At 36.9% G+C, this 24,009-nt stretch overlaps 5 protein-coding genes across 8 annotated transcripts; 2 read left to right on the top strand and 3 right to left on the bottom strand.

Annotated features, from left to right (window-relative positions):
* Window positions 1–1,350: 1,350 nt before the first annotated feature.
* On the bottom strand, window positions 1,351–4,218 carry LOC121970372 (AP-2 complex subunit mu-like). Its single transcript, XM_042521066.1, has 3 exons — window positions 3,865–4,218; window positions 3,335–3,512; window positions 1,351–1,502 (listed from the first exon to the last, which is right to left on the bottom strand). Exons 1-3 carry the CDS (start codon window positions 3,945–3,947, stop codon window positions 1,383–1,385), a joined length of 381 nt encoding a protein of 126 aa, XP_042377000.1. The 5' UTR covers window positions 3,948–4,218; the 3' UTR covers window positions 1,351–1,382.
* Window positions 4,219–4,851: 633 nt separating this feature from the next.
* LOC121970361 (poly(U)-specific endoribonuclease-like) lies at window positions 4,852–8,725 on the bottom strand. 2 transcript variants are annotated; one of them, XM_042521045.1, is made up of 6 exons: window positions 8,458–8,725; window positions 8,313–8,384; window positions 8,104–8,193; window positions 6,352–6,969; window positions 5,488–5,559; window positions 4,852–5,269 (listed from the first exon to the last, which is right to left on the bottom strand). In XM_042521045.1, exons 1-6 carry the CDS (start codon window positions 8,689–8,691, stop codon window positions 5,033–5,035), a joined length of 1,323 nt encoding a protein of 440 aa, XP_042376979.1. In that variant the 5' UTR covers window positions 8,692–8,725; the 3' UTR covers window positions 4,852–5,032. The 2 variants fall into 2 exon arrangements, with proteins under 2 accessions (XP_042376979.1, XP_042376987.1); XM_042521053.1 differs by having other exon boundaries at window positions 6,352–6,960.
* Window positions 8,723–10,260, top strand: LOC122040481 (uclacyanin-3-like). The gene is made up of 2 exons (XM_042599810.1): window positions 8,723–8,759; window positions 9,872–10,260. Exons 1-2 carry the CDS (start codon window positions 8,723–8,725, stop codon window positions 10,258–10,260), a joined length of 426 nt encoding a protein of 141 aa, XP_042455744.1.
* A 7,727-nt stretch (window positions 10,261–17,987) lies between these two features.
* LOC121970343 (RING-H2 finger protein ATL5-like) lies at window positions 17,988–19,886 on the top strand. Its single transcript, XM_042520999.1, has one exon. The coding sequence runs from the start codon at window positions 18,111–18,113 to the stop codon at window positions 19,173–19,175; it is 1,065 nt and encodes a 354-aa protein (XP_042376933.1). The 5' UTR covers window positions 17,988–18,110; the 3' UTR covers window positions 19,176–19,886.
* Window positions 19,695–22,077, bottom strand: LOC121970352 (uncharacterized protein At2g39795, mitochondrial-like). Of its 3 annotated transcripts, none has more exons than XM_042521021.1 (4): window positions 21,873–22,077; window positions 20,664–20,941; window positions 20,165–20,523; window positions 19,695–20,089 (listed from the first exon to the last, which is right to left on the bottom strand). In XM_042521021.1, the coding sequence occupies exons 2-4, from the start codon at window positions 20,928–20,930 to the stop codon at window positions 19,930–19,932; spliced, it is 786 nt and encodes a 261-aa protein (XP_042376955.1). In that variant the 5' UTR covers window positions 20,931–20,941; window positions 21,873–22,077; the 3' UTR covers window positions 19,695–19,929. The 3 variants fall into 3 exon arrangements, with proteins under 3 accessions (XP_042376955.1, XP_042376945.1, XP_042376965.1); XM_042521011.1 differs by having other exon boundaries at window positions 21,918–22,077; XM_042521031.1 differs by lacking the exon at window positions 21,873–22,077 and having other exon boundaries at window positions 20,664–20,961.
* Window positions 22,078–24,009: the final 1,932 nt, after the last annotated feature.

Genomic DNA, 24,009 nt, shown 5'->3' with positions numbered 1-24,009 from the left:
TGCTTTCTCCTTGAATCATGATTGCCATCTGATTTTCACCACCTTCTTCCAATTTAAAATGTTTTTGGCCCTCAATGATTTACTGACAATCAATGTAGGGCAGTCTGACTTTTCAAATAAAGTCAGGTCAGTCTTTTTCAATCTCGATCCAGCTCAATATAATCTGGATTGAGATTGATGAATTTTTTAATTTTAGCCCAGATATATCATGTCATAATTCATTCAAAAATTTGTATATGCTGTCGGTTTGAATGGATAAGAAGCCTGTTTAAAAAAGAAAATCCTGTCTTTTCCTTAAAAGTAAATCATGAACTCCTATCAGACATCAATTAAGATAAAAGTAACAAGACAAAGCCAACGATTATTATATGAGTTGGGTTTGAAAATAACTAACCACAGAATTGTTGACAACCTTGATACAAATAACAACTAGCTAGTTTATAACATGAGGAAAAAGGACAAAGTATTGATTTTAGTTATCAATTATTAGTAGATTTTACTCAAAATTAATATACTAGAAGTCTATGGGTAGAAGGACGCCAACCTGCTAATTGAAACAAACTCGATGCCTTTCCCCACTTTTTTTTCTGAAATTTTCATGAATGGAATAATTAGTTTTTTTCTCACTCTGAAACCTGATAGCATGTCCCTAACATGTTTGTAATCTTTCCTGCAAATTCCCAAGCTCCAATACACTTGAATATTTTGTGATTATAATAAAATGGATTTATTTGCCATCAGCATATGGAAGGGAATCTTATGATGTAGTAGCTAACCTGGAGAGATATATGAGATCGTGGCTATGATAAAATATGATAGCAGTATAATTTAGCCAAGCACTCTATGATAAACAAAGATCATAGTATCCACAGGAGTTGTAAAGACCATAATCAACACTTTAAGAAAAGGTGAACAACATTCACATGCCATCTTGTTAGTAACCATCATCAATAGACTTAATTTAGTCCAGAAAGTATACAGAAATGAAGACCACTAAACAATAATAACAGCCTTACCCAAAGAGGATATATTTCTTACTGAAATCCTTGTGGCAGTACAAAGATGAAAAATTAATTTTATTGTCCAGATTTAGTAGGAAACAAACTTATCCAACAGACAACAAAAATTTAAGCTCAGAAATTAAGTAGTGTCACATTCAAATTTAATGAATCCACACATGGATTCCTTTTGTACACAAAATAAGCCATGTTGATGCCATAAGAAAAGTAAATATCATCTAATAAAACATGGGAATGGTAGTATTATTAAAGAAGATGAAAAACATTTTTCTCCAAATAAGTTATGCTTAAAACAACTACAAAAAAGAATTAAGTGACAATGAAATAATTCACAGAAAGTAAAGATATCTGTCTACACAAGATTTATGCCACAGCAGATAAGTGGTGCATACCATCAAGAAGTTCATAAATCAGAACAAAGTTATTCCGGATGGCATCTTCATCAAATGCACCCCCAAAATATGATTTAAATAGCACAACAGCCTGTTTATTGGCACAGAAACACAAATGTTAGAAAACATGCCAAGAAAAGATTTAATTTATTGCACAGATTAATTTTTTTCCTAATAACTATTTATCAAAAGGGGAGCATTGGCGCAACGGTAAAGTTGTTGTTTGTGACCAAAAGGTCACGGGGTTTGAATCCTAAAAACAACCTCTTGCAAAAAAGTAGGGTAAGGCTGCGTACAATGAATCCTTCCCCGGGACCACGCATAGCGGGAGCTTCGTGCACCGGGCTGCCCTTTTTTTTGTTAGGCCTAACACTAGCTATCAGTAGGAAGATAGTCTATTGGACAATGGCATTACTTGACATGTCATGCTTGGCCCAACATGAAGTTGAGCCCTATTGGGCTTTACCTGATCCATTTGTAGGCCAATCACAACCTATATACTCTTTTTATTATTTCCCATACAAAATTTTAACCCTTAATTTTTTTTAAAAAAATTGAAGATATCTTATTCTAACATTTTAGATTAATTTATTTTTTTTTAAAAAAGTATAATTATTTACAATCTTCTATTCTTAAATTTTTAGCCTGTCAAGTTGTCTTGAGCATTGTTACAGTTGGCGCAAAACCATCCTAGGTAGTGCTCATGTTGAGCCAACATGACTTGATTAAATTAGGACAAATCAGGCCTAGGTTTATAGCAAGTTTGGTGTGGAGCTATCCCGGACAGTCTTTGTGCCAGATGTACATGGCCCAACTAGATCCAAGCCAAGTCAAGCTTAAGCATAAATCTAGGTATTGCCACCTCTAGTTGTGCCTTGGTCGTACAACCACTTAGAGTCAAGTTCCATCTAGTGCTTTTACAAACTCCGCTTTCTCCTAGATTTCTCAAACTCATACTATGCTGCTCTGCAATTTCCTTCTTTGTGGCATCTCAAGATTTATGTCATATTTATCATCACAAAGAGATCTTTGTTAAATTGTCCCAATTATTATGTTTCAAACTATTTTTATTGATCTTGTTTAAAGAGGTATTTAGGAAAATTAGCTAGTAACATTCTAGCTTGTTGTTGGAGAGGCTTATCTAATTTTATGTGTTAGAAAAATTCGCATAGTTGCCTTCGGGGTTAAGATTCCATGTTACAATAAGAAAGGCAAAAATCATGTTATCCTTGTCAATGCATTTGTTATCAATAATTGTTCCATGTTGGACAACAGTCCATGGCCAAAACGATGTTTCCACTCGAGACACTTGATTCAAATAATAACCATTGAAACCTAACCAGTAATGAAGGGATAACATTCCAAGGTTGTGAGATGCATGACTTAGAATTTCTTAAATGGCAATAGTTTTACAAGGATACTTACATAGGACTGCCAGGATAATTACTTGAGGTCACAGGCTAAAGTTCACCTTCTAGTTTCTGTTTGTTTATTTAAGGAATCAGAGTTAATGATCAAGAGAGGTTCAGAAGTAGCTTTTGGTATTATTAAACATTTTGATGGATTGGATTCACCAAATAATGATGTACAAAATTTCAGTAATTCCTAAAAATGATAATCATCCAATCTTAAAGTCAAATAACAGAAAATTGCATATATTAAATCTAATTGTTACAGTGAGTTATAATTTTCAGCTTGTGGACATATGAAACATATAGATCTCTCAGATATAGGCAGAAAGAATGACAAAGTTAATAAAAGTTCTCAGAAGTGTGTTAAACTGTTAATAGCTGTCTCTTTTCATGTTATTGTCACTCTTCATAATAAATTCCAACTCATTAACTAGCCAATGAGTAAAGACATAAAGATGCTGACAGGACTAGTAGAAGAATAATAGCAATACTAAGGAGGTAAGGAACATACCTCAGCGACGAACTTGAAAGCACATGCAACATTGGCATTGCTGCTAACGACAATCACAATGTACACATTGCTAATTCTCATGTAGAGAAAGGAACATCCTCCAATTTGCCGAACAGGACATGTGCCAAGTTCTTTTGTTTGCATGATATGGATCCGAAAAGCATCCACCATATTTCCACTGAGAAGAGTTCCACACATCAAAAGGCCGCATTTTAAAGTAAAAGCAAGTAAGAAAGCACAGAGCAGATAACCAGAAATGGAAAATCAAAAAACAAAAGGATGATCTAAGCACAAATTTTGATAATTATATAAGGTATCAGGACTTAAAGATGAGAATCTGTGCTTAGAGAAGCCTATTATTGAAAAAGGGTATGACTCGTAAAGTCCATATCCCAAATTTGTAACTTATTTATGAGATGGCCAAGAAGACATATTCAGATTCTATCCCGCAAATAACACTGCCACAAAGAGCTAAAAAATGAAGAAAGCAACTCGAGATCGACACCTAACGAAGAAAGACGCTTACGCACCCAACATCATCGCGGTAGAGACGATTAATGAGGACATCTCCGCGCAGATTCAAGAAGTAAATAGCAGATGCCGCGACAGGCATATTGTCGGCGGCAGAGATTCCAGGCCCAAAAGGACCGGAGCCGTCCTAGGTCCACTAGAGCAGCCTGCCGGCGAACCAAGGAAGGAGAAGGTGGGGAAGAGCTCAGTCCGGCAAAGATTTAGGTCTCGCCCCCGATCTCGGTGAGGAGAAATCTCAGATCTGAGACATAACAGCGAATCGAGAATGGAAGAGGAAGGGAAATCAGGCCGTCGAACTCGAACAGGAGGCTTTGGTTGTCTCTCTTGAATATTTTTGTTTACTTTTTCGCATTCGGAGCCGCAGAGTCAATTCAACGCCGAGCCCCGGACGTGCAAGGCACGTGACTGATGGGTAAATTTTCCAATATTTTTATCAGTTAATTATTATCTTTCTAGAAAAGAAATTGACCTTGGCAGCATTATATATATTCTTCCCGGCGTAAAAAGAAATTTTTTTATAAAACGATGCTATGCTAAAATATGTATGGGAAAGATTAGAGGTGTAAAATCTTGATTAAATCTAAATAATCCATCGAAATAGTCAAATAGGTCAATTCTTTTTTAAAAAAAAATCTTAATTATTTTGATTTATTCAATTTAGTTTTGATTTAAAACTTTAGACCGCATAATAGTCACGACTCGACTATTAAATAATAGTCGATTAAAATTTTAACAGTGCTCAGTCTTGGAAAAGATAATATAAAAAAATAGAGACATTGAATTAATGAGTCTAAAACGATACTAAAATGTTATAACATGAAACATGTACACGTAGTAAATTTTATATTTTAAAAAATAAATCTAAATGGAAAATATAAAGTAGAAGAAGATAAAAAAACTCAATCTTAAATAATTACTACAAACTCAATTGGTGATAATAATTATGATGATGATTCTAGCTCATTTTTTATATGAATAACCAAAAATGAAAGAAACACGCTTCAAATTAAATTGTTCTCAAATTCATAGGAGTCCAGGAACAATATACAATTTATTGCAAGAACCATGAAATAATTAATAAAACTTTGTTCTTTTCACATAATTAGAATATTAAAACTCAATAATAAGCTCTAATGTAATCATTTGACACCATAGAAAATCCCATAATTAATTTTCAGCAATGGGAAATGCAGATCCAATCTTGTCCCTTCCCAGTCGGTAGCACTTTATATTGACAAAATAAGGGCCTAGCTGAACATGGTTGTCTTCTTCACCAGCAAAGAAGCAGAGAGTATAAAGAGCAATCTCAAATTCTGGGCTCACTCCAACAAGAACAGTGGAGACAGATTTCAGAATGCCGTTCCACTCGAACTGAATTGATAGCACTTGGGTCTCGGAATCTGGCTGCAGATCATATGATTTAATAAGTGATGATCTCCAAGGAATCAATTTGAACCAATTCTCAGAAATCAATTCTTTGCTTTGCCATAAATGCATCAAAATCTTATATGTGGTTCTATTCTTGGTATGCAGCTTATGAACTTTGCGGTTTTGACTCACGAATTTAAGATGGCATTTGCTTTATGAAGAATTTACAAAAGAACAAGTACTAGTGCACTCACACATTCACCGCGTCTTCTTGGTAGAATATAACCATGGTAATTGACTGTTCCTTTAGCCTCTTCCAAATAAAACTGCACAACAAAATGATTTCAGAAGATCAAGTTGCAAAAAATTGCACACTGCAAATGATGTTTATGTTCTTGTACATCGGGTTTGAATTGTAAGAACAACTTGGCTGTATGAGTTTGTGTTGGTGCATTATCATTGTCATTAGTCAATGAACTTTTCAGAATAAATACATTGAGATCTTCTATTTGAAATCACAACACAAGAAACTTGAAGATCTCATCACTCATATCTACCTAGTAACATACAGATGTTTGTTGATGCATATGAATTATGATTCCATCTAAGTATTTAGAAAAGACCTGAGGAGGAAACTGAGGAGACAAAATAACCTAATAATCACACTAAGAAATACAAAACTAAAATTGATTGGCTAACCACTTATCTCAAAACCTCAAATATTATAAAAAAATCAACTTTTTATGTATATATTGTACCATTACACTTGTCCATACAAGACCAATGGACGTCGAGCATCCCAACTTCAACATGTCTCCTCATGCCTACTATGGTCCAAAGGTTTGAATCTTTTTTGAGATAGGATTTCTTTGTATCATATAAAATTGATGGCCTGGTTTACTTATCCTAAAAGATCAAACTGTTAGAAAAAAATTAATTTTATGTTTATATATTGTATCACTGCACTTGTGCATATGGGACTCATGGAAATGGAGCATCCCAGCTTCAACAAAAACAACACGAGGTGGAGAACATTTGTTAGTTGAAAGAGATTAAACTCGCTGAATCAAGTTATTAACAGGACATTTGCTAAAGTTGAGACAGAGAAAAAAACCTGCCTGAGTCCAGTTGTGAAACCCAGAGACCTCTTTCTCTTCCTTCCTTTTGATCTCTCCAACAAATACATGTTCGAAGGCTGATGAAGAACCGGAAACTCCACCTCGACCATACAAATCGAACCATAAGCTGGTCATCATTCTCTTGAACTGCTCAAAATTTTCAGTTATAATTTCCTTGGAAACTAGATAGTGATAAAGATACTTGATTGGTGCAGTCCTGCTAATTTCCTCAATAAATGCAACTTGCTCATGCTTCTCTTCTGAGGTGACCACTTCTCTGCACCGTTCATCTGGATTGTAGTTATCAAGAAGAGAACAAAACCTAGAATAAGTGGGTTGTCTTAGGACCGAATCACTCAACCAAGTGAAGAGGCTGCCTTGTGCCATGTCTTCTTCTTGATAGACTTTTTTCCCTCTGCCACACTCGATCTCGTAGTCTTTGCCAGGAACCAATCGATTTAAATCAAGTTCCCACAATCTACTGCATGCTTTTGAGAGGTCATGAAGCTCCTCTCTTGTTGGTTCCACATTTGCAGCATGCTGGGTATGAGCCATATACTCTTGCTCATCAGGATGTTTTTTGTATGTACTCCAGGTTTCTGCTGGTACCTGCCAACTCTGATGAATGCAATAGGAAACTAATTGTGTCGGAGGACAAAATTGAGAAATTTTTTGACAGCTTGTATCAAATTTTAGAGAAAAATAAGAAATTAAGCGTAATTGTTTGCTCTGCATTGGAATGGTGAACAGATTGTTCAAATATGTGTTGTCGCACAAAGCAAATTGAAAGACAAATGTTTGATAAGAATTCTCACTGTTTGAGATATGGCCAGTCAACTACCAAAAGGATATTGTGACCTGGAAAAAACTTACAGATTAGCATATTGCTAAGGACCAAAGTCCTTTAAAAGCCATATCAGGGCTCTCGGCCACCTGTTTCATTATTTCTTTTGTTAACACAAGGCCCCCCTGTTTTATAAAACCCCATTTAAGATCCTACAAACATAAAACGTTTTTGATTTGCCCTCAGACCTATAACTCATCAAAAACTTAGCTCTTACAAAACTGTGTTTGGTAAAAAAACATTGTTAAAGTTTTAGGAATGAAATTAGAATATTTTCTTTTTCAAGGGACCTTAATAAAGGTCCTGACTAGGAATTTCCAAAGGATGGGGATCTTTAATGGTTCTTGTGCAATTGCTAAAGACCCATAATGGCTAATGCTTTACCTCTAAGTTTTTAGGTTTAATTAAATTTTGCAAAAAGCTAATGATCATGGGAAACAATGTTTAAGCAGCTTATGAATCTGGTTCTCTGAAATAATCAACCTTTGTGTAATAATTAGTCTATTTGTGCTTGTTTTTTGAAAGCATATGAGTGATGGATCTTCAATCCACAATTCAAACTTAATTCGACTTGACTATCAAAGCATATATTGAAGCCTTAATCCACTAAACTCAAAGTGAGAATTTCAATTTTCTTAGCAGAATTCAACTCCTGCTGCAATATCCCTTGAGTTCCATTGTTGTCAAATTATAGCCCCTTTGAAAGTTTCATTAGTATCAAAATACCTTTTCGAAGTTGTATTATTATCAAAATCTCTCTTGTATTTAACAATTTTGTTCCTAATCTCTTTGCAAACCCTATACTAATTATTCCAGAGCACCTAATGAGCTAGAAAAAAGAAGGAACAAAGAAAAGCAAGCACAAAACTTGGATCCAACAACCACTTTAATCAAAAAATAGTCGATACCTTTTGAGGTCTCTTCCGTGAATCCTCCTGCGGATGCTTCCTCCTACCGCTTACGGTCTCCCAGTCTCCATCATTTCCTTCGCCGCTCGCCTCCAATCCACAAGAACAAAATCACTTTCGTCAATCACCATCCAACAAAATCACTCATCAAAATCCCAACTTTATCCACTAAAAGGACAATCAACGAAACAAAGTAAGAAACCCCACACCTTTCTGGCGCCCGATTGGTTTCGGCGGCAGCCGGAGTCGCCCTCACCCTCTGCATCCCCGGAGGAGACCACCTGACCAAGATCCCACATTAATCTCAATAACCAGGACGCAAAAGGCAAGATCCGGAGCGAGGATCGGGAAGACCTGGGCCCAAGTGGATCTGGAGCGCTCCTCGCCCTGACGCCGCGAGTCTTCGCCGTCGTCGCCGCCAATGGCGTCCAGGGCCACGTTCAGCAAGCCTTTGACGAGGCCTTCCATCGCTGCTGCCTTTCTTCGGTTGTGGATTTGGATCGGGAAAAGAGAGGCGGAGAGAGTGGATTGAGTGGGGCGGAGATCGATTGGTGATAAAAGAGGAAGGCAAGAAGTCGTCGCCGACATTTAATTGATCGATTGGTGAGGGCGTGAACTGATGGCGACGTTAAATAAAGAGAGTGAGGAAATGGCGGGTAAAATATTCTTGTTGAATCTCGATCCGCTTTAATTAATTAGTAATTCGTATCTATTTAGCAAATTATTTTTAACAAAGTATATTTTAGAGTTGGAAAAAATATTATTTTTTTATCTCAAAGCCTCTTTTTATTTTTTTATTAAATGACCACTCATTCCATTAGCCCCTATAAAATCATACAAATATCCTATACCAATCAATTAGGTATATAAATACGATAAATCTGAATATAGCAACTACAGTTTTATTATTATTAACGGAGTTATAATACCTACAATTTTATATCTATTACAATATGAATATTTTATTATAACATGAATACTAAATGAATAAATAAGTTCGTGTATAATAATTATAATTTCATAATTGTTATAATATAAACTATAACAATTACAAGTTGATCTGATCAATTTGAGGATTTAAATTTAAACTCGATTGTTGGACGCTCTTTAATAAATAAAAAAATGCTCATGATTTAAAAAAAAAACTCCTTTGATTTTTATAAATTTGAAATTTTATTTTTGATCCAAATATTTTTCATTGTTTACTTGTACATAAAGATATGAAGTCTTACGTGCCTTGGCAAGCAATTGTGTTAGTGAGAAAAAAAAAACATGCAGTAAACTGTAAAATCCTTGCAGACGAAGAAGTGTGCCCATATAGATAATATGCGTCCACTCAAGATGTCGGCAGCTTATAAGGTTTTTTTTTTTTTTGTAAATTTTCAGGGCCGCAACAAATAACTAATAACGGCCTGTTTATTTTGTGTAGAATTTTTCTCCGTGTATTTTTTAAACTATAGTATTTTTTAGTATCTAAATATTTTTCTATATTTGGTTCGGTAGATCAGTTATCAATAATCTAGTTAAGCTAATCGATTTAAATATATGAATCTATTTGCATAATATAGAGAAATAGGGAATCAAACAAGTACAAGTCAAGTACTATAAGGGAGAAAGAGTTGGAGCTGCTCTAGAGGGGGAGAGATCTTCTAGACCGCGTTTCCCTGGTCCGTCCCTGGATCACACTGGTGATATAAAATCTTCCTCACGTGTAAAACACGTGCACGCACCAACTCGGAAAAGCCCTAACCTCTCTCTCACCCTCCAGCGTCACTCAACGCGAAAAGCGCCGCTCTCGACCTCCAGCGTCGAAGCCCTAGTCCCGTCGCCTCCCTCCAACGTCGAAGCCCTAGCTCCGTCGCCTCCCTCCCTCCCTCCAGCGCCGAAGCCCTAGCCCCGTTGCCTCCCTCCCGCGACCTCGAGCGCCGACCTCCATCGCGACGACCTCCAGCGGCCTCTAGCATCGCGGCGACCTCCAGCGACCTTCGCGACCTCCAGCCCCCGCGACGACCTCCAGCGGCCCCCCCTAGCAACCTCCGCAACATCCAGTGCCTCGCCGACCTCCCTCCCGCTACCTCCACCTCCAGTGCATCCCTACAAAGTGTTCCTAGTTTCCCCAACGTACACGTCAATACTTTATCTCTATATAGCTCTTAATCAGATTGCCCTATTTATCAGTTTATTTTTCTAACTGTTTTGAGAGATATGTTTGCTTCTGACACAATAATGGATTTTAACCAAGTTCAAATAGTAATTTGTTGAATTTTTTACGGTTACAAAACCCTGATGAGATACAGGAGATGTTAATTGAGTATGGACTTCTTGTAAAAGGTTCATCAAAACAAACTAATACTGATATGCAAATGATTTTTAACAAAATTGAGTCCGAATTTGATGTTTGCTTCTGACACAATATGATTTTTTTTTTATGCAGTTTGTGCTCACCATTAAGATAAGGTTTTAGCTTGGACTCTAACCATGGAGGGTGAATCTACGAGTTGTCATCATTTGAACTTTGAAGAAAATGAAGCTAGTCAGGAAGGAGACTTTGATGTTATTGATGAAGGTAATAAGATTCATATTGGGAATTATGGAGTTTCAATATATGGAATTTTACTTTTTATACATTTTTCTTTGTTTATTTGATTTTATAGGCTTAAACACTTAAACAGATTTGGATATACCACAATTGGGGTTAGAATTTGATACAGAAGATGATTCATATCAAATTTATTTGGCATATGCTAAAAAAGTTGGACTTGGCGTAAGGAGAGGAAAAACCCACAATGATAAATCGGGTAAATTATTTGATAGAGTTTTTTATTGTTGTGCCCAAGGCAAAAGAGGACAAGACAAACGAGATATTTATGTCAAAGTAAGTTGTGATGAAACTAGGTTTGATTGTGAGGCTAAAATGAAGATTAGTAATTGAAAAAAAGCAAGTTTACTGTGGTGCAATTTATTAAAGAGCATAATCATTATCTCTCAAGTCCAAACAAAACTCACCTCTATAAAAGTCATAGAGATATATCTTTTCCTGCAGCGAAACAAATTAAGATTGCAAGTGATGTGGGAATCCCCCCATAAGAATCTCATGATCTTATGGTGAGACAAGTAGGTGGGAGGGAGAATTTAGGATTTATTCCTGAGGATTACAAAAACTACTTGCGATCCAAAAGAACAATAAATATGAGAGTTGGGGATACAGGGGGTGTATTGGAGTATGTGCAGCAAATGCAGTTTGATGATCCTAATTTTTTTTTATGCTATTCAAGTTGATGAAGATGATTTGATTACTAATATTTTTTGATCTGATGCTAAGATAAGAGCTGATTATGCTATTTTTGGAGATGTTGTTTGCTTTGACATAGCCTACAGAAAAACAATGAAGGTCGGCCAATTGCGTTGTTTGTGGGTGTAAATCATCATAAACAATCGATACTTTTTGGTGCTGCTTTATTATATGATGAAACTAGTTTGACTTTTGAGTGGTTGTTTAATACATTAACTAAAGCTATGAGTGAGAAAAAATCAACTACTATTCTTACAGATCAAGATGCAGCAATGGCAAGGCATTAGCTTCTAGATGGCCTGAAACATATCATCGTTTGTGCATTTGACACATTTATCAAAATGCCGCCATACATTTGAGTGGAGTTTTTTCTCAGTTTAGAGACTTTGCTAAAGATTTTGCCTCTTGTGTATATGATTTTGATGAAGAGGAAAATTTTATTTCAGCATGGAACATGATGCTGGCCAAGTATGCACTTGAAGACAATGATTGGTTGAGGCGCATGTACAACATAAAGGAAAAACAGGTTTTGGCATATGGACGACAAATGTTTTGTGCAGATATGACTACAACCCAAAGAAGTGAGAGTATGAATAGTATTGTGAAAAAATATCTCACTTATAAACACAAGTTTTTAGACTTCTTCAATCACTTTAAAAGACTCCTTGATGATCGTCGATATGAGGAATTAAAAGCTGATTTCAGATCAAGTACAACTGTTTCATATTTAATGTTTCCAATTGAGATTTTAAAGCATGAAAGTGAAATTTATACTCCTGAGGTATACAAGTGTTTTCAACAAGAGTGGTGCTTATCTCATGATTCTAGTCTTAAAATTTGTGAGGAGGTTGATATATTTACAAAATATAAAATTACTTCTCACAAAAAGAGAAACCATCATATAGTTACACTTGATAAGAAGTCTGAAAAAATTGAGTGTAGTTGTAGAAAATATGAATTTGCTGGAATTTTGTGTTCTCATATTCTGAAAATATTTACGTGAAATAATATCATGAAGATCCCAAGTCAGTATGTACTGAAAAGGTGGACAAGAAAAACAAAAATTGGATATTTTGGAGTTAATGATTCAATGGCCAACAATGCTAGTTTGGATCCAAAAGTATTTCAAAACATGCGATACAAAGATTTGTGTGGGTTGAATGTTCAGTTGGTTACCAAGGCAGCAGAAAGAGATGACACTTACAAGGTTGTTAAAGATGTTATGTTGAGTTTGTGTAAGATGGTGGATGATAAGTTACAAGTTAATGAATCTAATATCCAACAATCAAAAGTGAGCCAAGAATCTTGGGAATTTGATTATGGTGAAGGGAACTCTATTGGAGTGAAAGGAATTAAAACCAAGAAGAAAACAGTCTCAGGTAAAAGGTTGAAAGGTGGGTTAGAGAAGACTTCAAGGAAAAGAAAAGCATCGAGTAAAACAAATCAAGCTTCAACGATTGTAATGGTTTCTACTCCATAACTTTCAAATTTTTATTTATTTGGTATTATTTGTTGTTAACTGTATTTTATTTTTTTGTTTTAGCCTATAAATTCCGTGCCAACAATTGGTAGCTCCGTTGATAGTGTTAGTATGACTGAGACTCAATTCTCACCATTATTGGCATCACAACTTTCTCAGGTATTTATTTTTAATACAAGTTCACAATCTGTCACATTATTACTTGATAAAGCTGATTACCGATGCTGTAGTTAGCTGATTACTTTCACTGATGCTGTAGTTAGCTGATTACTGATGCTATAGTTAGTAGATTACTGCATTTGCCATTGCTGCACTGATTGCAACTGAAATGCTTTCATTGATGCTTTAGTTAGCTGCATTTACCATTGCTGCACTGATTGCAACTTGAATTACTTTCACTGATGCTGTAGTTAGCTTATTACTGATGCTATAGTTAGCTGATTACTGCATTTGCCATTGCTGCACTGATTCCAACTTGAATTACTTTCACCGATGTTGTAGTTAGATGATTACTGATGCTATAGTTAGTTGATTAGACCATTTAGTAATTAAGCTTGGTTTTTTAAATAGTTTACAGTTGAGTATACACTTGAGTATGTTGGTTAGCTGATTATTTCATCTGTTAGTGACAGATTAGTATAATTGATTTGGAGATTGGTGTGGAGATTCAAGAAACTTCATTGTCTGGATGAACATTAATTATATATGTTAAACCCATGACAGAGTGAGTGATGTGGTGGTGAATAACAAAGTGACTACACATTATCTGATTTATTAAATTCTTACGTACCATTATTCCTTAATTTTCCAATTATAGTCTAGAAGAAGTCATTTGCATCTTTTTCTAGTACCTTGATTCAAGATTAATGAGAGCGAGTGAATATGCTTAAGGATTGTGTTTGAGTGACGGGCTGCTTGATTAATAACTTTCCTTCTGAATACTAGTTAAACAATGTCTTGCTATTAGTGTTTGACTTGTTTCAATTTCCTTTCAGAACCTCCAATATTGTTCTTTAACATGATACCCATATTGTATGATTCAATTATGTTCCATGAGAGATATGCATGATAATACACTTGATACTATTATGTCATAGGTGCATCAACCATCTCATCTTGGTAATTTTTCGACAAATTACCTGGAATAATGCTACAAAAGGTATAGTGACTTTTTGCTTCGATTTTTTTTTTAATAGTTTACGGTTGAGTATATACTTGATAATGCTTTACTATTATGTTATAGGTGCAGCAATCATCTCATCTTGGTTATTTTCTGACAAATTATCTGGAATAATGCTACAAAAGGTAGTTATTTTTACTGCAATGCAGTTAGTACAAAGGTATGATGATTAAAGTATATATGCAATGTTGGAATTTTAAGTGTTGTTTTGCATTTGTAGGTTTTTGTAAATTTTGGAAGCTAGAGATTTTTGATGGGCTAAATTTCTCTTATATTGTGAAAACTAATAGATGAAGATTCAACTGATGTAAACATTTTAGTGAGCTAAACTTTGGTGTGCAATTGTTGTTTTTTGGAGGATTTGTTTGTAAAGATTCTACTTATGTAAACATGTTAGAATGTGGAGATCTTGTGATGATATTATTTTATGGTGATAAGTGGATGAGATATGGTGTATAGCTAGCATTACGGTCGGTGTTACTATATGTTGATGTCTTTTATGGAATTGGGAGTTTGTGTTGAAAGAAGGTGGAGCATGTGTTTTTCATATAGTTGTTTATGATGATGTTGTGTGCTTTGTGATGTTTGATAGTTTTCTAATTCATAGAGTTATGTAATGGTTGATGGAGTGCTGATGTATGTAAAGGTTTGTGCTAATTAAAATGTGACTAAATGCTTCTCAAGAAAAGTTACAAGTGTCTAATTGTTGGTTTAATTTGAATAGCCCTATCTCAGATAAAAATCAGATGCTTTTGCTCTCTAGCAGATTTGCTACTGGAAGCCTCAATGGCACTCTAATTCCAGATCTCAAATCACTATCGGTAAAAAGCAACTGAACAATGGTATATATATGCATTTTGTTATTAAGTATATTAGAAAATTGCTCGATATGTTTCTAGTTTCTAACTGGATCGATGAGTTGAAAACAGGAAGTTTTAAAACTAATATAATGTTAGAGTCAACAAGTTATCTCAAAGATTATTTGGGATCGAAGAGTTTATAGACTTGAGGATTATCTTCTCCTCCAGAGTTTGATTATAGTGCAAAGAAAGAATTTTATGTAGCGTATGGACAAACATTTTATATAAGGCTTCCCCAGATGCCATTGAAACAAACAACGCCAAAAGATCTAGAAAACCCACATTTTAGGCTCTAATAACATTCTCTAATTGAAGAAGTTGGAGGTAAATGTCAAAATCAAAGATTTCAGGCTTAGAATCGACAAAAGAAAACAAGTTACATTAGGAAACAAATTACACCATTTAGAGTTACATCACAATGTCAAGTTACATCACAAAATAAGTTATATCAACCACATACTCATCATCACAATCCAAATACATACAACTACAACCATAGCAACTCTAAATTTCATATTCAATGAATATATTTCATCACTCAACTGCATAATTACATTATTGTTGTTCCCATCATCCAGAACATCATTATATTCACCTGCACCATCGTAACTAGTACTTGCACCCCCGTAACTAGTATCTTTCTTCAATTCATTGATCTCTAACTTTAATTTTTTGTTATTCATCTTCAACTCATTAATAATGGCCTTACTTCTCTCTGACAGTTCTGGGTCATGCCATAAGAAGAAGCCACACCCCCTTTGTTGAATTTAAATCAACTTAATCAAAACTCAATAATTAAAAAACTCACAATACCGTGTTGATATAACGAAAACTTATTCTATATTTTGGACATGAAAAAAATCACCTTCCTGGATTAGATTCCGTCCATGATGTTTGGAGAGTAGCTCGTAACCCACAATGACATAATATATGTGGAGTGTCACATTGCTCATCGTTCATACGTCTTCGAGTGAAAGATGATGCTGATGAAGAGTCAGTTGCCATGATTTTCTTTCCTTGTACCTGAACAACACTAACATGCAAAAAAAAACATAAATTATATAATTAAATTAAGATATTTAATTTGATAATCAAAACTGCCTATAAATCAGATAATCAAAATAAGATATTTAAAAAATAGCAACTCAAGGGCATCTAACACGAATTGTAATACCTTTAACTAAATTAACTATAGTTTAAAGGATTTCTTCTGAGAAGGATCAATAGCACAAATAAGAACTTATGAACATACTTACAAAAATTCAGATCTGGAAATTAAATCCTAATAGAGGCCAATAGAACACATTCCTATATAAAATAGAACACTTACTACCTGTTGCCCATATCAACATATCATGAGTCTAATTCATTAAAGCATGCATTGCTTTTACAAACTAAGAAACGTAAACATCCTGCTCCACAGATAATATAAACATCACAGAATCCAACAAAATCCCCAAAGCCAACACTCTTTAACTAAATCAACTATAGTTCAAAGGATTTGGTAACAGCAACTCAAACTCAAAATAAATGACAAGTTTAAACATCACAAACAAGAATAAATGACAAGTTTTTCAACAACAACTAAAAAATTCAACAAATTACTATTTGAATTTGGTTGAAATCCATTACTGTGTCAGAAGCAAACATCTCTCTCAAAATAGCTAGGAAAATAAACTGCAAGGGAAAAGCAGGAATCCAAATTGAACAATTGCTAAAAGATACACATGCGACTGCTTGTGAAACACTACTAGCGTAGAACATGCAAGGTACAGAATTAAAAAGTGAAAAAAACCATGATGTAAGTTGGTGATTGTTCAAGTCTAAATAGGAGCACTTTGTAAGAATTAACTGATAAATGGGGCAATCTGATTAAGTGCTATATAGAGATAAAGTATTGACGTGTACGTTGGGGAAACTAGGAACACTTTGTAGGGATGCACTGGAGGTGGAGGCAGCGAGAGGGAGGTCGGCAATGCACTGGATGTTGCTGAGGTCGCTGGAGGGGGCCGCTGGAGGTCGTTGCGGGGGCTGGAGGTCGCGAAGGTCGCTGGAGGCCGCAGGAGGGAGGTCGTCGCGATGCTGGAGGCCGCTGGAGGTCGGCGCTCGAGGTCGCGGGAGGGAGGCAACGAGGCTAGGGTTTCGACGCTGGAGGGAGGTGACGAGGCTAGGGCTTCGGCGCTGGAGGGAGGGAGGCTACGGGGCTAGGGCTTCGACGTTGGAGGGAGGCGACGGGGCTAGGGCTTCGGCGCTGGAGGTCGAGAGCGGCGCTTTTCGTGTTGAGCGACGCTGGAGGGCGAGAGAGAGGTTAGGGCTTTTCCGAGTTGGTGCGTGCAGGTGTTTTACACGTGAGGGAGATTTTATATCACCAGTGTGGTCCAGGGGCAGATCAAGGAAACGCGGTCTAGAAGATCTCTCCCCCTCCATAGACACGGTATAATGATAAAAAGTAAAATGTATACTCATACAACGAGGGTTCAAAATTCATATAGAATACTATATATGTCTATTGTGTGCAAATTACTCGGGATGTTGAATTGCCCGTCATAATCCATTTATACTTTATAAATTTATTTTGATGGCTGAAAAACTTGTGTAAGACTGAATTACTCAGGAGAGAATTCCAATTGGCCTATCAAGTGGAGCAAGAATTTATTGGTTTGAGCAGGCCAAGCGAGTATTTTGGAGTAATTGATTTGGGCAAGTATATTAGACAAGTTGATTAAAATGTACGATATAAATAAGCTAAATATTCGAGACAATAATATCACTCTAAGTTCCTTTCGTATCGATTTAAATATCCTTCTGCTCGATGAAAATTTGCTAGAAACAAAACTTTACTCTAAAACGAAGTAACAATGAACCTAAACCACTTTATAAATAAGCATAAAGTTCCAATATTGTAACGAATTTAGCATGTTTAAGGGAAATGCAGTTTGATTTTAAATAAATCTAACACGTCATCAAATTTTAAATTAATATTTTTTAAGGACATTAATGTTACTTATTAAGTAGACAATATACTAAAGTTTCTATAAAACAAAGAATGTATTTAAATTCGTCAAAAAAAAAAATACTATTTAAGGAATCAAAATTTCTCTTTTTTTAAGGGAAAGCAATAGGTGTTTTAGTACGTAAACGGCAAAGTGGTGGCGGAAGTCACCGAAGCAGAAGCATCTTCTATATCCGTATTTAATGCCCAAAGCCTCCACCTGCGCCTCCGCATCCGCCATGGACGGTCTCCCTCCGCCGCCTCCGCCACCGTTTGTTATCGTCGATCCCCTGCCGCTAGCGGTTGATCCGAACAACTTCCCACCGCCCGCCTCCTCCTCCTCTTCGATATCTTTGGGCTCGACGCTTCTCATCATCACAGCCATCCTCGGCTTCAGTTTCGTCGTTTGCCTCTTCATCCGCCTCGGCCTCCGCCTCCGACGCTCTTCCGCTCTGGTCGCCCCCGCTCCTGTCCTCTCTCGCACCGATCCATCCGATTCCGCCCCCGAGGAGCTAACCAACAAGAACAACAACAACTCGGCGCCGATCGTCTCCCACCTCTCTCTCCTGGAGCTCAGCTCCTCCCTCGCCGCGCACTCCAAATCCTCTCCTGACTGTGCTGTCTGTCTCCACTCCTTCCTCCCTGACGAGCATATCCGCCGCCTTCCCACCTGCAGCCACGCCTTTCACGCGGAATGCGTCGACACATGGATCCGGAACTCCCCGTCCTGCCCTCTCTGCCGCGCCCCTGTCGCATCTCCGCCGCTTCCGCCACCTTCGACAGCTGCGCGTCACGTCAAAATGACGACCACAGGAAGCCAAGGGGGAAGCTCAGTGCGAGGCGAATCGAGGAACTTATCTCTCCCCCCTCTTCTGGCTTCGCCACCCCGCCGCCGCTTCTACTCGACCGGATCGTCTATCGCTAACCTGATGGAAGAGAATGTGGAGGCGGCAATGGAGCGAATCTGGGAGCAATCGGACTACGAAGCTTCGACCTCCGCCTACAGGGGGCCATCTCCGCAGAGAAATGAGATCTGGGCGGCCATGGACAGCGGAGGGAGGAGGGGGAGTCTGATGGATTCCATGGACCTCTCGTCCCGGTCGCCATCCTTCCGGTCTGCAGAGTCGTCATTCCGGCACTCCATCCCGTCGACCGACCAAGACCAAGAGGAAGCCTCCGGCGGCGAAGGGGGGCCAGATTTCTCCCGGAATTGGGAGGCGGAGGAGGACCTCCTCTCAACCGTGTACCAGTGGATCATAGGGGTATAACAGTCAATTCCATACCATCTTCGCTTAGAAGATTCCTTGAACCGTTTCTCCCGTCTGCCTGTAAAGAAGATGCCCACTTCTCCAAGTAAATTACGACAATGCCCTGCCCGAACTATCTTTCTTAGTAAACAGGTTGGACGACTGCGATCTGAGCAACTGATACCCTTTACAGCTACAATCTGAGCTACATATCTAGGCACCTTTGTTTTTCTTCTTAATATCGTTCAACGTGATCTATTCCAACTAATTCACTCAGCTCACTAGATCTGTTTCCAACCATACAATTCATCTATTGGAACTTGGAACACTAAAGATACAAATGTAATTTCTTATATCACCCACTTCTAACCAACCTAGGATATTCTGTTAAGATGACTAGTATCAATATCAACAAATTTAGTGACCAAAAAATGCTAAATTTCCTGAAAGAATATGTATATAAAGCAAATGTAAGTGCTACCTTGTTCATTTTTTTTTCAATTTTCATTTCAACTTGTAAGCTACTGAATCTATGACAAATAAAAGAAAGGAGCATGATTCTATTAAGAAATCATGAGAAAACCTCAGCATTGTATTTCTCTCATAAAACAAGTTCACTGAGCTAAATTGATTATGTCAAGTAGCATCTTACCCCGGAATAAACCACTCGGAGAAAACTCATACATCCAATAGGCGGTAAGACTTAATAAAGCATCATGAGTTTGGGAGAGACTATGCTAAACAAAAATTTCTTGAAGAAATTTGACAATAAAATCTACTTTTGGATAAACTGCTTCAAATTGTTCAACCACAGCAGGTACTCACGGCCGTCTTTATTGATCATGTATTCATGCAGAAAGTTGGTTGTCAAGGGAGAAATTCCTCTTATCTCTAGATACTTGTGGAAAGCTTTCTGCAGATTCTCATCCAGATCACTGCACGATAAAACAATGTTTCATCATTATGACTTAACCATCCAAAATTACAGAATGAGGGAAAGAGATACAAACTTGAAATCAGGTCCTTCGTATGCAAGCATCTCATCATCAGATTCTTTGTTTTCTCTTACAGACATGCTATCAATGGTAACTTCGTCAGGATAGGCAGCACACGAGAACTCCAAACTTGGCCCCTTTCCTTTTGATACAATTACGGTGAGAGGGATGCTAGATTGACTAGGCCTCTCCTCTTGATCATCATCTTCTTCGTCATTGTCAGGTTGATTATCTGGTTCCTCGCCGGTGACAAGGCTAGGCATGGAAACTATGACCTCGACACTCTCTCCATGATAGTTTCTTTTCAGAGTAACAGTGTTCATTCCCTTGTCATCTTGGATCTCAAAAGGAAAGCCAACAGGTATCTCCTCCACCTGTTGAACAGATGCACATACCAAGAACAACATGAATTAATTACCTAAGAAAGTCTCTTTTTTTAAAAAAAAAAAATGAATAAAATAGTAATAAGACTGGATTGTGTTTCTAAACAATACAATTTTCTGAATTGGCTCACCCGATCATGATCTTCAGACTCCTTAGCGCACTTTATCTCCGAATCAATAACACGGAGGAGGTTCACATCGGAGGTTGGCTTCATTGCATTAGAAGAGAAAAATGCAGCGCGAGGATGAGGCAAAGCAATTCTCTCTGAGATGGCATTCCTCAGAGACAGTGGATGACCAACAGTCAAGAGGCGAGTGTGCGGACTGCTAGAAAGAGAGCGGACAGTGAAACGAGCAGCAGCATAAGTGGCACGGCGGAAGGCTGCAGAGAAGGCCATTGTCGCAGCAGCTAAAAGAACCAGATCATAGAATCAACTATAAGCCTTATAGTCCAGTAAATCTGATCAATCTAACTGTAACGAAAATTTCCTACCGTGAGAAAATTCTATGGCCAAAAGTCTTAATAGCAATCTTAGAATTCTACCACAATCTAAAAAATCTAATAATAGAATAATTATAAATAAGTAAAAATAAACTTCAAATGTCTTTTAAAGGTTCATTCTCCTTTGTACACATAATTTTTCCCTCATAAGTTTATGAAGACAATTATGAACATATTCTTAATTTTTTTCCTTTCCAATTTATTTTGAAAAAAAATAAAGAAAAAGAAAGAAACAAAATGAAAATCTACATAAAAATCAAGAGTTAAATATCACGAACTGGTAGGCTGCAAAGATAAGATTAATGATTTATCAAAAGTAATATTTACTATAAAAAACAGTTAAGAAACAAAATATTTGCTAAAATCCTAGTTTACTCAATAAAATCAAATAGAAAACTGCACTTTGTTCATATTGTAATGAACTAAAACAACTAGCTTGGAATAATATACAAGTGAATAGCAGATATCTCCCTTTCTAACTTGTAGGGGAAAGCAACTATCTCACGAAGATCATATTTCTGTTGACAACTCCATAGCAAACGAATCATCAAAATAAGATAACGATAGTTGTTTTGTTTTCAAAATAAAAATAAACACGGAGACATATTTACTAGAAAGTCTATAATCTCGTGAAGATATTACCAGATATTGCACTACTAAGAATCGAGGAACCTACGAAGAAGACATCAAATGATAATGCAAAATAATCAATCAAAAGTCTTGTTTCCATTAGTAAAATCACACAAGAATGTCCGAAAATGATCAAAATATAAGGTTAAAAAACCGTTTGATTCATTGCAAATCGGAGTTATTCAATAGGAAACAGGAGATATCTTACGAGAACAATGATCGTAGTACGATAACGGAGGAGGAAGGGAGATACCAGAAAGGAGCTTTCTTCTCAGTGGAGCGGAGCAAGGTCGCGATTAGGGATGATGGGGGCTGCAAGAAGTCCTAAAATACCGAGCGAGTCCGGATGGTGGCTACGCGCCGCAGCAGGAAGACCCGGATGTGAACAAGTAATGAAATTCGGGATGCCCTAACTCGGGAATCAACCTTTTTCTTTTAATAAATCAACAAACAAAAATAAATAAAAAAACTTAAAAGATTTTTAAAATATCCAAGGAAAAAATATAAATTATATAATAAATCGTGTTTTTTTTTTAATGTCATCAAAATTTTGGAAAAAAAAAAAAGAACTGTTTTTATTTATCATCGCAGCGGGAAAACCTAGCTTCGGGAAGGGAGGGAGGCTTGGCACGATGAAGGAGATCGTGGCTAGAGAGGGATGAAAACCTTCCAACGGAAAAAAAAAAAAAAAAAAAAAGGTTTAAAGTAATCCGAATTATTATATTTCTGCTATATGTTGGTGCATGGTGCACCAAAATCGAACTTAAATTTTGTCGAGAGGACTCGACATTTGGTAGGGAAGCTCGATAGGTTTGGAGGACTGAAGATCAAATGAAAGTCCTGGTGGACCAATCCGAGGCTAAGCGGAAAGTCCAAATAGGTCTAGAGGACTAATGTTTGACAGATAGGTTGAGATAAGTAACTGGAGAAGCAATAGTGAGGTCGTGTTCCGGAAAAAAACAAACTCTAGGAGGTTGTTGATCCAACTGAAGAAACTAAAAAGATTTTCAAGTTGAAATTAAGACAGTTCTACTGTTTAATACTACTATGCATCATATATATTACTGTGCTAACCTTTGTTTTATAGAAATATTATGTTTAACTCTGTGTTACAGGTTCGGATTGATCGGTCGATCAAACGTAGGGAACGGTCGACCGAGCCAGGCTGACTCAGACCAGAAGTCAGACCAGAGTATAACAAAGCAAAGTCCGGGCAAAGCTTGATCGGTCGACCGAACCAGTAGATCGGTCGACCGAACCATGATGACATGGCAGAGAGTACACTTGAGCCAAAGCAAAGAAATAAGACACGCTGATCGATCGATCGAATGTGGCAATTGGTCGACCGAATGATTAGTACATTAATGAAGCATTAAGTGCGAATTTTGACGAATAAGGGAATTCACTGTTCAGTCGACCGAACAAGGTGATCGGTCGACGGAACCATTAAATGTCATTAATGCCCGAAGATCGGATCTCAGCGAAGAACGAAGGGAGCGGGTTCGGTCGACCGAACTCGAGGATCGGTCGACCGAATAGTGACGATTCTTATAAAAGTGAAGCTTGAGGTCCGAGGTTGAAAACAAGTCTTCTGCCCACATCAGTGCAAAAAGTTCTATTCGTGGTACTATTCTGCAACACATCTTCAACCAAGCTACTGCCCGGAATAGACATCGACAATCTTCATTTGCATGCTTATTCGGTATATTTTATTTTAGCTGACATTATATTTAATTTCATATAAGATAGTAGGCTGTTACTATCTTATACTCTCATTTGTACGAATTACTTCTTTCCGAAGGTTTCAAAAAGAAGTGTTTTAGTGGATTGTCCAACGGTGCAATCAAGGATCGTGAGCCTTGGAGTAGGAGTCAACCTAAGCTCCGAACCAAGTAACTGAAACGTATTATCTTCTTTCCGCTGCACTACTCATGTTTTTAAACGTTCCAAAAGAAAAAGTTTTTAATGAGCGATATTCATCCCCCCCATATCGCTTTCTATCGATTCTTCAATTAGTATCAAAGTATGGTAACTCTGAAATTACTTAACCGTGTTTCGAGCAATTTTTTTTTTAAAAAAAACTTTTTCTTTTTCTTTAAAAGTGTTTTATGTAATTCTTAAGTAATATTTTTTTTATTCGTTATCTCGCACTGCTAATTCCAAGACGAAAGTCTTGGAAATTTGTGTTCTATCTTTTTCGGGCAAGAATGTCGACATCCTATTAAGAAGAGAGAAACATCTATGAACCTCCACCATACAATCAAGTTTATTTCAATTCCTGGAGGCGAATGATGGAATGCTTTGTAGGAAGTAACAATTTTGACAATTGGATTGCACTGAGACAA

Source organism: Zingiber officinale, chromosome 1B, assembly GCF_018446385.1.
Source record: "Zingiber officinale cultivar Zhangliang chromosome 1B, Zo_v1.1, whole genome shotgun sequence".
Lineage (NCBI taxonomy): Eukaryota > Viridiplantae > Streptophyta > Magnoliopsida > Zingiberales > Zingiberaceae > Zingiber > Zingiber officinale.
Note: the sequence above shows the minus strand (reverse complement) of the source record. Positions and strands in the feature narration are given on the sequence as shown.